The 15455-nt window shown below is 38.5% G+C and overlaps 2 protein-coding genes across 6 annotated transcripts in view; both read left to right on the forward strand.

Moving 5' to 3' along the window:
- The window catches only part of rexo1.L (REX1, RNA exonuclease 1 homolog L homeolog), a 34549-nt gene extending 24806 nt beyond the window's left edge, over positions 1 to 9743 (forward strand). The window contains exons 14-16 of the mRNA XM_018254481.2: positions 1496 to 1634; positions 2417 to 2537; positions 8795 to 9743. Of these exons, the coding sequence (XP_018109970.1) occupies positions 1496 to 1634; positions 2417 to 2537; positions 8795 to 8883 (349 nt within the window). The 3' untranslated portion in view covers positions 8884 to 9743. The remainder of the gene's footprint in view (positions 1 to 1495; positions 1635 to 2416; positions 2538 to 8794) is intronic.
- Positions 9744 to 11973: 2230 nt separating this feature from the next.
- atp8b3.L (ATPase, aminophospholipid transporter, class I, type 8B, member 3 L homeolog) overlaps positions 11974 to 15455 on the forward strand; it is an 81608-nt gene continuing 78126 nt past the window's right edge. For 2 of the 5 annotated variants that reach the window (XM_018254507.2, XM_018254500.2), the window contains exon 1: positions 11975 to 12461. The gene's annotated coding sequence lies outside the window, so the exon portion shown is untranslated. Of the gene's footprint in view, positions 12462 to 13227; positions 13585 to 15455 lie in introns of those variants that run through there. The other 3 variants (XM_041561557.1, XM_018254520.2, XM_041561546.1) reach the window with 3 other exon arrangements.

Below are 15455 nucleotides of genomic sequence, written 5' to 3' on the forward strand. Positions count from 1 at the left end.
ACTGAAGTGACAATACATGCCTATACAAAAGCATAAATAGGTAAGTGAAATGTGCCCCAAGGAATGTTATCTGAATGCTTTCTCCATCTCTGTGTAGAAAGGATATGGTTGGTGGAAAATGTCACTGTGGGATGGATAATCTCAGTATGAATAACCAGGGCCGGATTTACCCTCCTTGCCCCCCTAGGCCCAGCTACTGTGCCGCCCCCCCCCCCCCGCACGCATTTTCTGGATGTGAATCTTTTTCCAATCAGGACATTTATGCAAAAGTGGATCAGATGGATCAACTAGCAGTTAGGCTTGTTTGAGATATATCTATATATATTCTCTATATATAGACACCTTTTTATACATAGATGCAGAGAGAGATGTGTCCCTTGTTTTGATAAGTTTGTCAATTGTGCTACAGTGGGCAGCCGCAGCATCAGTTAAATATTTATCATAAAATAAAAAAGTCAAATCTTGGCAGCATCATAATCTTTGTAGTTCCTATTTCTCAGCAGACATTATCCCTTATAATACATGAGTGATACTCCGAGTTCCCTGTATAACTCAGCCTGCAGCCTTGTGCCTTTATATGGTCACAGAACAACCCCTCAGTGACTCCTAATATCCTTATCATTTACAGTAGGGGGTACATTATCCCTTATAATACATGAGTGATACTCCGAGTTCCCTGTATAACTTAGCCTGCAGCCTTGTGCCTTTATATGGTTACTGGACCCCTCAGTGACTTCTAATATCCTTATCATTTACAGTAGGGGGTACATTATCCCTTATAATACATGATGATACTCCGAGTTCCCTGTATAACTCAGCCTGCAGCCTTGTGCCTTTATATGGTCACAGAACAACCCCGTCAGTAACTTCTAATATCCTTATCATTTACAGTAGGGGGTACATTATCCATTATAATACATAAGTGATACTCAGAGTTCCCTGTATAACTCAGCCTGCAGCCTTGTGCCTTTATATGGCCATAGAACCCCCTCAGTGACTTCTAATATCCTTATCATTTACAGTAGGGGGTACATTATCCCTTATAATACAAGAATTGAAATGGTTTTCATTTTGTAGGAAGCAGGAAAGGGACATAAAAAAATCTGTAACAGGTTTAGAAGTTAGAACACTTGTGATTCTGCACCTCCAGCAAATCTGCAAGTTGACTATGACATATTTCTCTACATGGCCGATATACAGCAGATCTGCAGGGGAAATATTAAATGTACATACCAGGAACAGATCACCTTGCTGGGACACACGCAGCACAGCAGAGGCAGCAGCAGCACGAGCACAGAGAGGAGTGGGAGGGGGCGGAGCCACAGCGGGAGATAGGCTGGAGGAGCGGTCCTAAAGCCAGCCGGATCTATCAGGAGCAGCCGACTTACACAAGATGTTAGGGGGCGCCTTCTTGCTGCCCCTAACATCTTGCCGCCCTAGGGGGCCTTTCCCTAAATCCGGGCCTGTGAATAACTTTTATTTTTTTTCCTCTTAGGTTTTCTGGGGTGACAGAGGAGGATTTGCAGAATACTACAATGACATTGCTGGATGTACAGGCTGTCCTGCTTTCCATGTTTAGTTCTAAAACGATCTTGATTGGTCACAGCTTGGAGAGTGACCTATTTGCACTAAAGGTGATGTACCAACTACAGTAATGTGATTCCTTCTCTTGAAACCTGTTTACTTCGAGAGACCATTTTTAACAATAAATTTTTTTCATAAAAATGTCCTTTATTATGCATAATAGGGCATTTTCCTTTCAAATATGCCTGATATTTGTGTTCCAAAGCATAAGTGGTTCAAGTTGATTTTAGTTATAGATCAGCTGTGAGAGATTTCTTATGCAAATTGAGAAGCGAAGAGCACATGTAGTAATTCTAACAGAGTTTGCAAATGATATAAAATACCATCAACCCGATTTAACCTGTACACTGCAACATTTGCCTGATTTAGTAAGTGATATATACAGTACCCATACCTTCATCATGGAATATGGATGTGTAACTTTATTAAAAAACAAGACCCTGGTTGAGAAAATGATGGGCTACTTATCGATGTATACGGGTAATTGTCTATCCAAATAGCACAAGGCCCATCACATTGGTCATTAGGAAGGAATCAAAATCTGTTTGTACCAGGTTCTCTGTAGCTATGAGTAGCTGGACCTTTTATGGATCAACAGCATTTAGCTACTTAGCATGTGCATTGCCATCGACACAATAGGTTGGCCAGGAATAGAAGGGCATGTAGCTATTAATGACACCTTTTTAGGTTTGAATCTACAGTGATGTAGGGCAGCTGTACCAGTGTAAGCACTGTAAAAAGGCAAAGTGCTAGTCTCTTGTTAAATCTAAGTTTTGTAGGAGTGGTTTTACAAAAACTTCATAATTAATATAGTTTTCTTATTCATCCTTAGATTATTCATGCCTCAGTAGTAGATACAGCCATAGTCTTCCCCCATCGTTTGGGTTTGCCATACAAGCGGGCTTTGAGATCACTAATGGCAGATCACTTGAAACGTATCATTCAGGACAGTGGTAAGAGTTTGTTTCATTAACATGACTAGTATCATTAATATGTCTATAAATGTAACTGTGATATAGCACACTTGCAATTGTGTCCGAATGATTCACTCTGTTCTTAAAAATACCATTGTTTTCTGTTGGTAATGGAGATGAATATTTTTCCTGTTACTTTGTTATTCCCAAACTTTAGTAAAGATCTTATTGACTTGGACTTTATCTTGTTTAAGTTACCTTTGTTCTCACATATCTAGCAGTAATAGTTTTTTTTCCCCATTCAATGTCCATTGTTGGAATAAAGGGGCAGTATACTGACTTTTTCAACATTTATTGAATATGACTTGTGCTAAACATACTTTTACATACTGAAATAGGTTCAGCACAGCCCTAGTAATTGAACTTAAGTTGACAAAATGTGTTATACTTTTGCTTTAATGTTTAGAAATGGGTACTAATGCTGTTTAGAGTGTCTCTAATGCATTTTAATAAAGGAAAATGTCTAGCTACATTCAAATAATCAATATGATGCACAGTTAACCCCAATTCAGGGGTTGAATAGGTAATTCCCAGACAGTCTAGGCCCCCTGAGAAAAAGGCTTAAAAAACGTGCTTTACAAAAAGCCTTAAGAGAAGAATTTGCACAAGTCACAAGACTCTTGTGCCTTCCTCTGTCCCCAGTAGCTCCCCTTCTTCTTTGAGTTAAGTCTTAGTATGATGTAGAGCGTGATATTCTGAGACAATTTTCATTTTGTTTTAATTTTTTTTATTTTTTGTTTAGTTTTATTCAGCAGCCCGCCAGTTTGCAATTTCAGCTATGTAGTTGCTAGGGTACAGTTTACCCTAGCAACCATGGATTGATTTGAATAAAAGACTGGAATTTGAGTAGGACAGGGTCTGAATACAAATAAGTAATAAAAACTAGCAATAACAATACATTTGAAGCCTTGCAGAGCATTTGTTTTTTACATGGGGTCAGTGCCCCCCATTTTGAAGACCAACTGAAAAGTTGCTTAGCATTGGTCATTCTGTAACCAGTGGTGTAACTATAGAGGAAGCAGACCCTGCAGTCACAGGGGCTCCTGGGAAAAGGGGGTCCCAGACTGCGGCGTCTGCTTTCTCTATAGCTAACAAGAAACCCCTTCCCCAGCCGATCTCTTACCTGCGGCGGGGTATCGGAGCGCAAGTTGGCACAGTGTGTGTGGAGGTGGGACTGGAAGTGGGTGGAAGGATGGCCTGGTGCACTCTAGTTACACCACTGTCTGTAACATACTAAAAGTTAACTTAAAGATGAACTACCCCTTTAATGTTGATTAATTTTGTCTGATTACATTCATAGTGAATACTTCAGGAAAGCAGGTTGATAAACCTTTGGAGATTCTCGGAATTTCAAAAATTTTATGAGACATTGTATTCCCCTGCACCTCAATACATAGACATTTGAGAGACCAGTATTTACAGTAGATCAGATTACGCTCCCATAGCTATCACACTCTGAACAGGAAACCAACGCCCCCATCACAGAAGATGCTCTGTCAAATTACACTAGGTACCGTACATTGTACGCCCATTTGGCTTCCTTTATACTGGAGTTCACTTCTTAGGATACACCTGATATAATTGTTTGAAATAACAAAAGCCAAACATTGACTTCTTTTATTTTCCTTTTTATTTTATTTTTCTTTGTTAATTTTAACATGTTTCCTTTAGTTTACATTTGCTCTTCCTTTGTTATATAATTTAAAATGCATAAATAAACGGATAATAAAAAAAATGGTCCAACAAGATCCAAGATTGGGAGTTGTTGTTGACAGCTTGGATGGATCATAACTATTATAGGGCTGCTGAACCTCGGGCACTCTCGCAAATAAATTTAGCTTGCCTGGGTGCAGTATCAATAATTACCGTATCCGCCAAGTAAGATCCGCACTCTCAGGTCTTAACCCTTTAAGTGCCACCCCACGTAGAATCTACGTTCTGTGGGAATGGCACTTGAAATGCCACAGAACGTAGATTCTACGTTCTGCAGCATTTCAGGGTTCGGGAACGGAGGATCGGCTTTTCAAGCCACTTGCTCTGTTCCTCTTCGTTCCCCAGCCCCCAGGCAACGAGCAGGGGCCGGGAATGAGTGGCCCCTGAGGCGCGATCGCCATGGGGCCCTAAATGCAGCAGCAGACACGTGCAAACTGCGTGTCCTGCTGCTGCTTTCACTTCCTGAGCCGAAGCTCCGCCCCCTCACAACAGATCTTCCTGGGTGATGCAGCATTTTCTTCCTCCAGCCCTGCAGAACGATCTGAACCTGCTTCCCCCAGGTTAGTGCCCAGCCACACACAGAAACAAACACACACTTATTTTCCCATTACACACTTACATTCACACTTACACACAATCACATTTTTGGGGGATCAGGGGGGTCTCACACATTCACAGCACCCCCACACGCTTGCGCACACACACACACACACGCAATTGGTCAGTTGTACACACATACACACTTACACTGTTGTGTCTTTTTTTTTTTTTTTTTTTTCTTATTGCATCGTCTGTTTGTTTTGCCAGAAAAAACTGTTTTATTGCCATTGCGAATAGCGTATTCGCTAATTGCACTGCGCAATACCTTTTGTATGTCATTTTGGTGATTATACTGCAATTATGGTGATTTTGGTGCATTTTTAGACATTTTATTGCATGTTTTGCCATTTTATTACATTTTCAGATTTGCAAAGGTGTTGTTCCCCTTTTTCTGTCTGTAAAACCTATTTGGCCATGCTAAAATAATCAAAAATTGATTCTGACTGCTGATTACAGTAGGCTGGAAAAAAAAAAAGCATTGATTTTTGCGGTTTTGTTGGATTTTTGTGATTTTGTTCATTTTGACCATTTTTTGTCTGCTATATAACCATTTGGAGGTCTCTGTGTACAAAATAGTTTGGTAAATCTTTTCATATCAGGCATCAAACTGTTCAGTACACTCCTGGTTTTCATATTTAGGATGACTTTTGCTGGTACGTTACAAAATGTGGGGTATATAATGGGGTAAAATGCAAGCTTTGACTATTTTCAGAATTTCCATAAAAAGCGTTATGTTTAGAATTGCTTTGCGGTTTGGTAGTTTGCAGTAGAAAGATGTAATTCCCTGCTTTAGATTCGTCTGAATGTGTACTTTCAGAAAATATATGGTTTTCTAGGGTCTCCATACTGTTAGGGGGTCTTATGGTGCATAATGCACATACCAGGTGCTTGTATTGTAGCAGTCCGAGTCATACGTGAAAATTCATATGTACTATTTTCATTTGGGCATCTCTGAATGCCACCAAGTTCGGTAAATCTTTTCATATCAGGCATCAAACTGTTCAGTACACTCCTGGCTTTCATATTTAGGATGACTTTTGCTGGTACATTACAAAACATGGGGTATATAATGGGGTAAAATCTTTGTGACTATTTTCTGAAATTTCATAAAAAGCGTTATGTTTAGCATTGCTTTGCGTTTTGGTAGTTTACCGTAATTACCTGCTTTAGATTCGTCTGTGTACTTTCAGAAAATATATGGTTTTCTAGGGTCTCCATACTGTTAGGGGGTTTTATGGTGCATAATGTACATACCAGGTGCTTGTATTGTAGCAGTCAGAGTGTCATATGTGAAAATTCATATGTACTATTTTCATTTTGGCACCTCTGTATGCCACCTAGTTTGGTAAATCTTTTCATATCAGGCATCAAACTGCTCAGTACACTCCTGGCTTTCATATTTAGGATGGCTTTTGCTGGTACATTACAAAATGTGGGGTATATAATGGGGTAAAATGCAAGCTTTGTGACTATTTTCAGAAAATTTAAAAAAAGCCTTATGTTTAGCATAGCTTTGCGGTTTGGTAGTTTGCAGTAGAAAGATCTAATTACCTGTATGCCACATAGTAAATCTATGTTTATTGGGTATCAAACTGTTTAGTAGATCTCCGGCATTCATATTTAGGATGCTTCATGCTGGTAATGATACTTGGACGATACAATGCTGGAAAGTTGAAGCTTTGAGGCAATTTTCAGATATTTCACCAAAACCGACAATTTTGGGAAAGCCTTGCGACTCAGTAGTTTGGAACAGAAAGGTATGGGTACCCATTTTAGACTCGGTAGAATGTGTACTTTCCAAAAAGATATGGTTTTGGGGGGTAAACGTATATTTCTGTGTTTTTATCCCACAAAAAATGCAGTCAATGTGTTGATTTTTCATTAGCTGAAGTTACCCACAGGACTATTTATATGCGCTAACTTCATTTTGGGGCCTCTAAATGCCAGATTCTTAGGTAAACCTATGAACAATGGCCACCAAACTGTTTGGAGGAACCCTGGCAATCATATTTAGGGTGCTTTTTCTTGGTACGTAATGATACATGGGTGATATGGTGCTGGGAATTTGAAGCTTTGAGGCAATTTTCAGATATTGCACCAAAACCGTCAATTTTGGGAAGGCCTTGCGACTCAGTAGTTTGGAGCAGAAAGGCATGGGTACTCATTTTAGATTCTGTAGAATGTGTCCTTTCCAAAAATATATTGTTTTGGGGGGTAAACATATATTTCGGTGTTTTTACCCCACAAAAAATGCAGTCAATGTGTTGATTTTTCAGTAGCTGAAGTAAAGTCCTGGATAATTTGGACTACATATTGGGGTCTCTAAATGCCAGGTACTTTGGTAATCCTATGCACAATGGGGATCAAACTGTTCAGTGGACCCCTGGCAATCATATTCATGGTGCTTTTTCATGGTATCTAATATAGTGTGTGATATGCGGAGCAGCAAAATAAAACCTTTGAAGTGATTTTTCAAAATTTTGATAAACGCTACGTTCAGACAAGCTTTGATGTTTGGTAGTTAGGAGTAGAGAGACGCAGTTACCCATTTTGGAATCGGCAGAATGTGTACTTTCCAAAAATATATGGTTTTCTGGGGGAAACATACTGTTTCGGGATTTTGTGGCCTTGGAATCAAAAGTATGCCGTTTTCTGCCTTCTGCTTTCAGAGTTTTTGCTGTACAGATGTCCTAAATCTGCCTAAAACTATACATATTTGGTATTGGCACGTTCGAGAGACATGCGGCTTTCCAAATCAGTTGGATTTTCATGCATAAAATAAAATATTTTTCAGGTATAAGTTCATATATTGTGAAAAATAGGAATTTTTCATTTTTTTTTGTATTTAGCACTAGAAATCTTTTTGCAGAGGTGGAAATACATAAAAACTCTGGCAGATTTAGAAAGCTCAGTTTCTCCCGAAAAAAACAATGTATAGTTTTCTTAGGTGAACTATGGGTTTCCCCTCAGAAAATGCCCCTAAATTGAGAGAGCACAGAATGTTTCAAAAACGTCTGGCATTTCGCGTAACCAAAATGGTCAATTCTGCTGGCACTTAAAGGGTTAAAATGTAAAATGTTTTATTGTTTCATGCAAGACTAACGTTTTGCCTCCTCCAAGGCCTCTCTCAAAGTGTCTAATTGTTTGGAAAGATACCATAAATACAAGAGTTGGCGGGAAAAAAAGACATGTAGAAGTTGACCTGGATATATATACACTTTGAAAAAGGCTGGCGTTCCAGCCAAAATGTTAGTTTTCCTGTGAGTGCAGTTTCTACGGACGACCTATATATATACACAAACAAGGGAAAGTTGTGATCACCACTAATTTTTAAAACCATTAGGTGGGGGTGCAAGGAGGCTGTGACCACAAAATACATATAGACAAATACAAGAGTCCTCAACACTCAACCCAATATATTTAAGACAGACATTTTGTGCATACTGCTACTGAAAAATGCCTTACCCTTTAAACAAAACAGGGATTGTTTGTCCATATATTGCTATATTTAAGCTGGCCAACTATGTCAGTCATCCCATATCTGGCCAGTCCTATGCTCAATTTTCATCTGATTCATTAAGAATTCTATTGCTTCATTATACACAACTTTCCCTTGTTTGTTATAGTTATACAGGAGCAGTGACCAGCTCCATGTTGTAGCTCCCACCGTTCCCAGCTATAGTCAGGTGATCCCACTGGTGTCTAATAAAAGGGCAGCCAAGTTTGGGAGTTTTACTTTGAAAGCAGCTAGTAAGTTGCAGGTAAAACTTAGTCTTCTGCACTCATTATAAATATATTAAATATCAATATATTAAAGACATTTTTTTAATATAATCCTGTGACAAGAAATAGAGGCAGTCATTTTCTATCATCCAGATGGCAGCACCAGTTTTGACACTTGTTCTTTCTCCGTCTTATCCTAGTGGAGGGTCATGACTCCAGTGAAGATGCATGTTCCTGCATGGAGCTCATGATCTGGAAGATAAAGGAAGATGCTAAAGTGAAACGATGATTCTTGCACAACAAACATTATTTCATGACAGACTGAGCCCTCAAATGGAGGAACTGAACACCCGCATCAAGGACCAAATTTGGAATATGGAATGGCCCTAAAATTTGTTTAGCAGTTTTATTGCCGAGGCTACTTGTTAACATAGTAATGAAAAAGTTACTGTACAAATGGTAAACTCAAAATGTTGGACTTGGATCACCCAGTAACATAATTTCCAACAAAATCTTAGTTAGGAAATTGACGTTCAGCTGGTGCTGAATGATTTATTAAAGTACTCGGGGAAAAGTACTGAAAAATGATAGTCTATTTCATTAAGGGCACTAGGGCATTTTAATTTCTGCCACCCAGTGTGAAAAGCATTGCATTGATGCAAATTGGAAGTTTAATAAGCTTAACCCGAACACTTTCCATTCAAATCACAAAAGTGATCCTCTTCAGGTAGTGGCCATTTTGGCAGCCATAGCACTAAAGTGTTCAAACAAATTCAGCAATTGTTTGCTTATTTATTACCATAGAGGCTGAAAAGTGTGGAAGTAAGCCACCTCCTCTTTTTGCTTTATTTTTTTTTTTTTTCAAAAGCAGTTTTTACGTTAAGTGTTCGTAAAGCAATATGTATAAAAATACTCAAGGTATTAAGCAGGCTGCAAAACCTGAAAAACATTTTAATTATGCAAAATAGAAAGCTGGTAAAAAACAAAATAAGAAAACTTACCAGGTTAAGCTAAACCACCCATTTCTGTTTATTTTAGGTTGTATTTAATTTATAAACACTGTTTTTGTACTGTAAGGTCAGCACATTTATACCATATCTAATGTGTTGCTGTTAAGGTCAGCTTTAATTAAAATTTACATGATAACTATTCACTTTGTTTCTCTAGCCTTTTTGCTGTATATCTTGTTTAACGTTTCACTTTCATTACGCCATAATTTTGGTCCCTATAGTCCAATGTTAAATATTTGTTTTATGCAAAATAATATTTTTAGTTTTTGGGGGTTTTTTTCCTTTTACCGTGCCCCTCTAAAAATTGTAGATTTCAGCACAGAGTAGAATAAGTCCAACCACAGAAAACATATAGCTATGTGATGTCTTGTGGCCTTATAGTAAATTCCAGTGACATTTTGTAGGTTTTTCCTTGAATATTTCAAATTATGGTCATTAAAGGAAAGGCAAAAAAATAAAATCCCATTTATACTTTCTTTAATGAAAAAGAAACCAATCTCCAATATACTTTAATGAAAAAATGTGTACCGTTTTTATAAGAAACCTGACTGTATCCAGTGAAATTCTCCCTTCATTTACTGCTGTGGATAGGAATTGTCAGATGGTCCCTAACTGCTGAGCAGGGAAACAATCATACTCATGAACAGCAGGGGGAGCCCCCGCCTTACTTACCAGCCATGCAGAATGCAAGCAGCTTTGTTTATGACGATCCCTAAGCAGCCCAGACCACACTGAGCATGGTCAGGGTCAGGCAAAGATGTTACAAGATGACAGCGCCCTGTGGCCAAATTTGAAAGCATGAATCATTTGTTTGATTAGGCTTTGTGGTGCAGTAAGTTCATGCTTATGTTTAGTATACAAAATACAGCATTTCTAGCCTTATTCTATTTTAGACTTTCCTTGTGCTTTAAGGTAATGCATATTTTAAAAGTATTCAGTTGACTTAAGGTCAATACTTGCTGATTCCAAAACACCTGTCGGCCTTGTCCTGGATGGTTGTACTTTGAGTACATGTATATTTGTACTTTATAAAAAGCCATCACACCCTTACTAATCTCTTTTATAATCTTTTAAAACAGCAGATTTGTGAGAGAGTTCCACAATAGCTTTCACCCCAATTTTTTCCTTTCCGGTTAGATGCCTTTTGGAAAGCTACAATGGAGTATATGTGTTGAGCATTCCTTTTCTATACTAATAAGTAGTGATCATATCCACCCAGGCGCGTTTCAAGCATCAATGCCACCACCAGGCTTACCTTGGATTGCCGATGGGAGGTCCGGTGGGGGGCGCATTGCTAGTTCAGAGTGCGAAATATTCGGCTCTTAAAGTTACAGGAGCGGCTTTTTGCCGCCCCTGGTAAATTCTGGGGAGCTGCCGCCTGAGGCAAGGTACTCACCTTGCCTCATGGCAGAAACACCCCTGTATCCACCCTTAGACACTCTCTTTACCAATGTAAATACAGGTATAGGATCCATTATCAGGAGATCAGTTATCCAGAAATTTCTGAATTACGTAAAGGCTGTCTCTCATAGACTCCATTTTATCCAAATTTTCAAAAGTGTTGCCGATTTGCGCTCTGTATGGGATCCGATATCCAGAAACCGGCTATCCAGAAAGCTCCAAATTACAAACAAGCTGTCCCTCATATTATACAAATAATCCAAATTTTTAAAAATAATTTCCTTTTTCTCTGTAATATTAAAACAGTACATTGTACTTGATCCCAACTAAGATATAATGAATCCTTATTGGAAGCAAAAAAAAAACAGCCTATTGGGGTTATTTAATGTTTACATGATTTTCTAGTAGACTTATTAACAGAAATATCCGTTATCCGGAAAACCCTAGTTCCCGATCATTCTGATAACAGGTCTCCTACCTGTTACCAATTCAATTTTGTCAGCTACAAAATTTGATTGAGCTTTTCAACAGATCCCATACCTGTACTTGATCCCAACTAAGATATAATTAATCCTTTTTAGAAGCAAAACCAACTTAATCAACTTATTAACAGAAAGATCCATTAACTGGAGAACACCAGGTCCCAAGCATTCTGGATAACCGGTCCCATACCTGTAGTACCAATTAAATTTTGTCAGCCACAATATTTGATTGAGCTCTGCATCTATTTTATTGGCTTAGTTGATCTTTAGTTGCCACTTTATTTATTCTTTTTTTAGCGTACATATGACTGCCAGAATATTATAGACTCGGCTTTGTGCACCTTATTATTATTTTTTCTCCAATAATATTGCAATATTTTGCAAAATCACATTGTTTACTGGTATTGCTTGCTTACAACTAATCTTATGATTCACAGGTATTCTAGGGTCCTTCCCTATCAATGATATGCCTCTAATAATCTCATTAAGAGTATAGAAGTGTAAGAAATGGCACCCACCTTGGGTATGCCAATATTTTATGTTACATATGTATGTGTTTTTGGCCTTATACATATTTATGTGTTATCCACTGTGTATTGATTACAGAGTCGGTGTTCCAGGTAGCTTGCATTTCAAGTCACACCCAGACCCAAATGATACATATCAAATGGTTTACTGTGAGTGGTAGTTGGGCTGTATTTTTGCTACTGGAGCAAAAACTTGTTTATGAATGCAAGAAAACTGGCTCAACAGGATGTGGCCAAGTTTTCTCCGGATTTGATCAACTGGGAGCTGTGGGGGCAGTTACTGAAAGCCTGTGCTCAGTTGGACACCGGACAGTAGAAGGGGGCAGCCTGTGAGCACCATGGGGCATGGCCTTTTACATGTGAGGGCAATAGAAACTGGACAGACTGAAATGAAGATGGAAGACTGAGCCAACAGATGACCAAGGGAGGAGCAATAACAACCTGTTGGTAACAAAAAGCTGTATAATTATTTTGCAACTGTAAATTATGGAAATATTGTTTGTTTAATTGTAGTTGCAGTTCAGTTGCATTCAGTGCTTTAACTATAGTGACGTATTGTGGAAATTTAAATTTACCATGGAATATTGTATTTATTTTATCAGGACAACGTAAGCTTTCCTCTACCTAAATGCTTGTATATTTTTCACTTCTTTAACTAGAAATATCACAGGAAATGTCTGGGACCTGGGGTTTTGTAGATAAGGGATCTCCATACTTAAAGTCTGATTAAAAAATAATTTAAACGTTAAATAAACCAAGAAAAGGAAATACATTTTATATTAGACTTAATTTTCAAATCAGAATTATTTGCTTAAAATAGAGATGGGCTTCCTGTAATTCTGGATAACCGGTTTCCGGATAATGGATCCCATAGTATAGAGAAATAGATCTGATACATACTTTATTATCTATGTGACGATACAACTGATTTTGAAAGCTCCACTTCTTCCATTTGTAATAAAATTAAATCTGTATATATGGTCCATTGTTCACCTGTATAATCAAAAACCCCCAGTAAAACAAAAGTTTTGAAAGACCCCATCCATACCCAGTCAGAGGCTTATTGGTCTTTCTAGTAGAATTAAGTCAAAGGTAATCGAACATTTAGGGGAAGATTTATCAAAGGTCAAATTTCGAGGTGATGGGAGTTTTTTTAAACTCCCATCACCTCGAAATTCGAATAAAAAAAGACCAACCTAAATTTATTTTTAAAAAAATCGAATCGAATCAGGTGAATAGGCTGTATTCGATTGTTCAATTCCTAAGAATGTGGGTATTCAAATTTGGTATCCGTTTATTTGTGGACCTTGCAGAAGGAGACACTGTTCTGGTGTATGGGCAGCTTAGAGAGACCCTGTCTCCAGTCTTTTGAAAACTACAGACTTTACTGATACTTTCCTAACTTGATTCTCCTGTCAGTCTGCTTCTGATCCCTAGTCAGTGTGGTTAATTTGCATACACACTGCTCTGGGCTGGGCCAGCGTGAGAGGAGAACTCTTCTGGTGGGACTTGGTGTGCTAGTATGTATGCACAGAGACGTTTCTTATGTGAAGGGGCTGACTTGAAGGAGGTAAATGTCTAGCTCTGTGTGTGTGTTGGGAGGACAGTGTGTAATTTTCATAGGGGGGGGGAGAGGAGGGTGCGGGGCACAGGCTTGTGTGGGGTTGGAGGAGGGATCTGTTGTGTGAAGGAACAAGTGATCTGTGACTGATCCACACTGAGGGAGGAGGGATTCATGGAGTGTCTGTGTGTTAGGGAAGGTAAAGTCAGTGCTGGGTGGAAGGTCTGTCACTTGTGGGGACATATGAGCAGGCCCGGATTTGTGGAGAGGCCACCAAGGCCCGGGCCTAGGGCAGCAAGATTTCAGGGGGTGGCATGCTGCCCAACCACACCCACATTGGCTCAGAAACACTGGGGATGCGCAGAAATACTATCATTTTTTTTAGATTTCCCCATTGTTCCGGTCCCGATAATGAAAATTTGAGTGAATAAAAGGGAGGGGACACTTTCAGGCAGGGCTCATCTGACATTTCTCAGTGTTTGGGGGGTAAGTTATAAGTGCACAGGCTCCATTTTCTAGAGGGGAATAAGTCTTTGGAGGGTGTTTTCATCATGGTTATGGAGTATGTCTTTCACATGATACTTAAAATGGAATATGTTCTGCACAATAAACTGTACCAATAAATGAGCAATACAGGCACATCACCTTAGCAGAGTGTTCTTATTGTCTCTGTATTCTACACTCAAATGACTCTGCACTTTAACTTTCCAAACACAACTCACATACATACATTACATTTTAGCAGTATTTGCTGAAGTAAGAGGATTTATTTTATTAATTACTCTATAATCATGATGTAAAAACCAGGCAGCCTTGGGATTTATCATTAACCTTCAACTCCTGTGCACCTGTGTCAATGAAGGAAAATATATATTGGAAAGGACTTTGCAGTGGTATTTTTCACTTTTCACATACAGTAAGGGATTTTCTGTGCAATTATGAGGATATAAAGTAATAATATTTAAAGGCAATATCAGAAGAACTGCCTGTTGTACAATACATGTATAGGATCCCATATCCAGAAAGCTCCCATAGACTTCATTTTATACAAATAATCCAAATTTTTAAAAATGATTTTCTTTTTCTCTGTAATAATAAAACAGTAGCTATTGTTGTACTTGAACCCAACCCAAGGCATGAAGACCCAAATTATGGAAAGATCCATTATTCGGAAAACCCCAGGTCCCGAGCATTCTGGTTAACAGGTCCCATACCTGTAGTGAATTTTGCGTGTTTGTCAGATTTAATAGACAGATAATCAATGATTGTTCAAGGGGAACTACCTTTGCTTGTACCAGAGAGTACCACTTATATGCACACAATGCTGCTAGTACTTAAACAGACCCGTTTTCTGTAAGAAATCAGTCACCATAGCCTGTGATTTTTTTTTTCATTTTAATAAAATTGCTATTTAATCTCATTTATATACAAATGACACACAATACCAGCTACAGGGATTAGGAAAGTAGGGTACTATTACATATTACATATCGACCAAAAGCAGAATTCCCAGAGTACTGGCACACATGGAGATTTGTTGTGGTACAGGTATGGGACCTTTTATTGAGAGTGCTCAGGACCTGGGGTTTTCCAGATAGCAGATCTTTCCAGAATTTGGATCCTTATACCTTAAGTTGAATAGAAAATGAAGTAAACATTAAATAAACCCAAGTACAAGCTACTGTTTTATTACTGCAAAGGAAATAATTTTTAAAAATGTGGATAGAATGGAGTCTGAGAGAGACAGTCTTTCTGTGATTCAGATCTTTTTGAATAATGGGTTTCTGAATTATGCATCCCATACCTGTAGTTCGTTTACTATGGGCAAGAAATCTCATGAAAATGCTTTCTCCTTGCCAAAACATCATAGCGGTGATCCA

The sequence above is a fragment of the Xenopus laevis genome, chromosome 1L (assembly GCF_017654675.1).
Source record: "Xenopus laevis strain J_2021 chromosome 1L, Xenopus_laevis_v10.1, whole genome shotgun sequence".
Classification (NCBI taxonomy): domain Eukaryota; kingdom Metazoa; phylum Chordata; class Amphibia; order Anura; family Pipidae; genus Xenopus; species Xenopus laevis.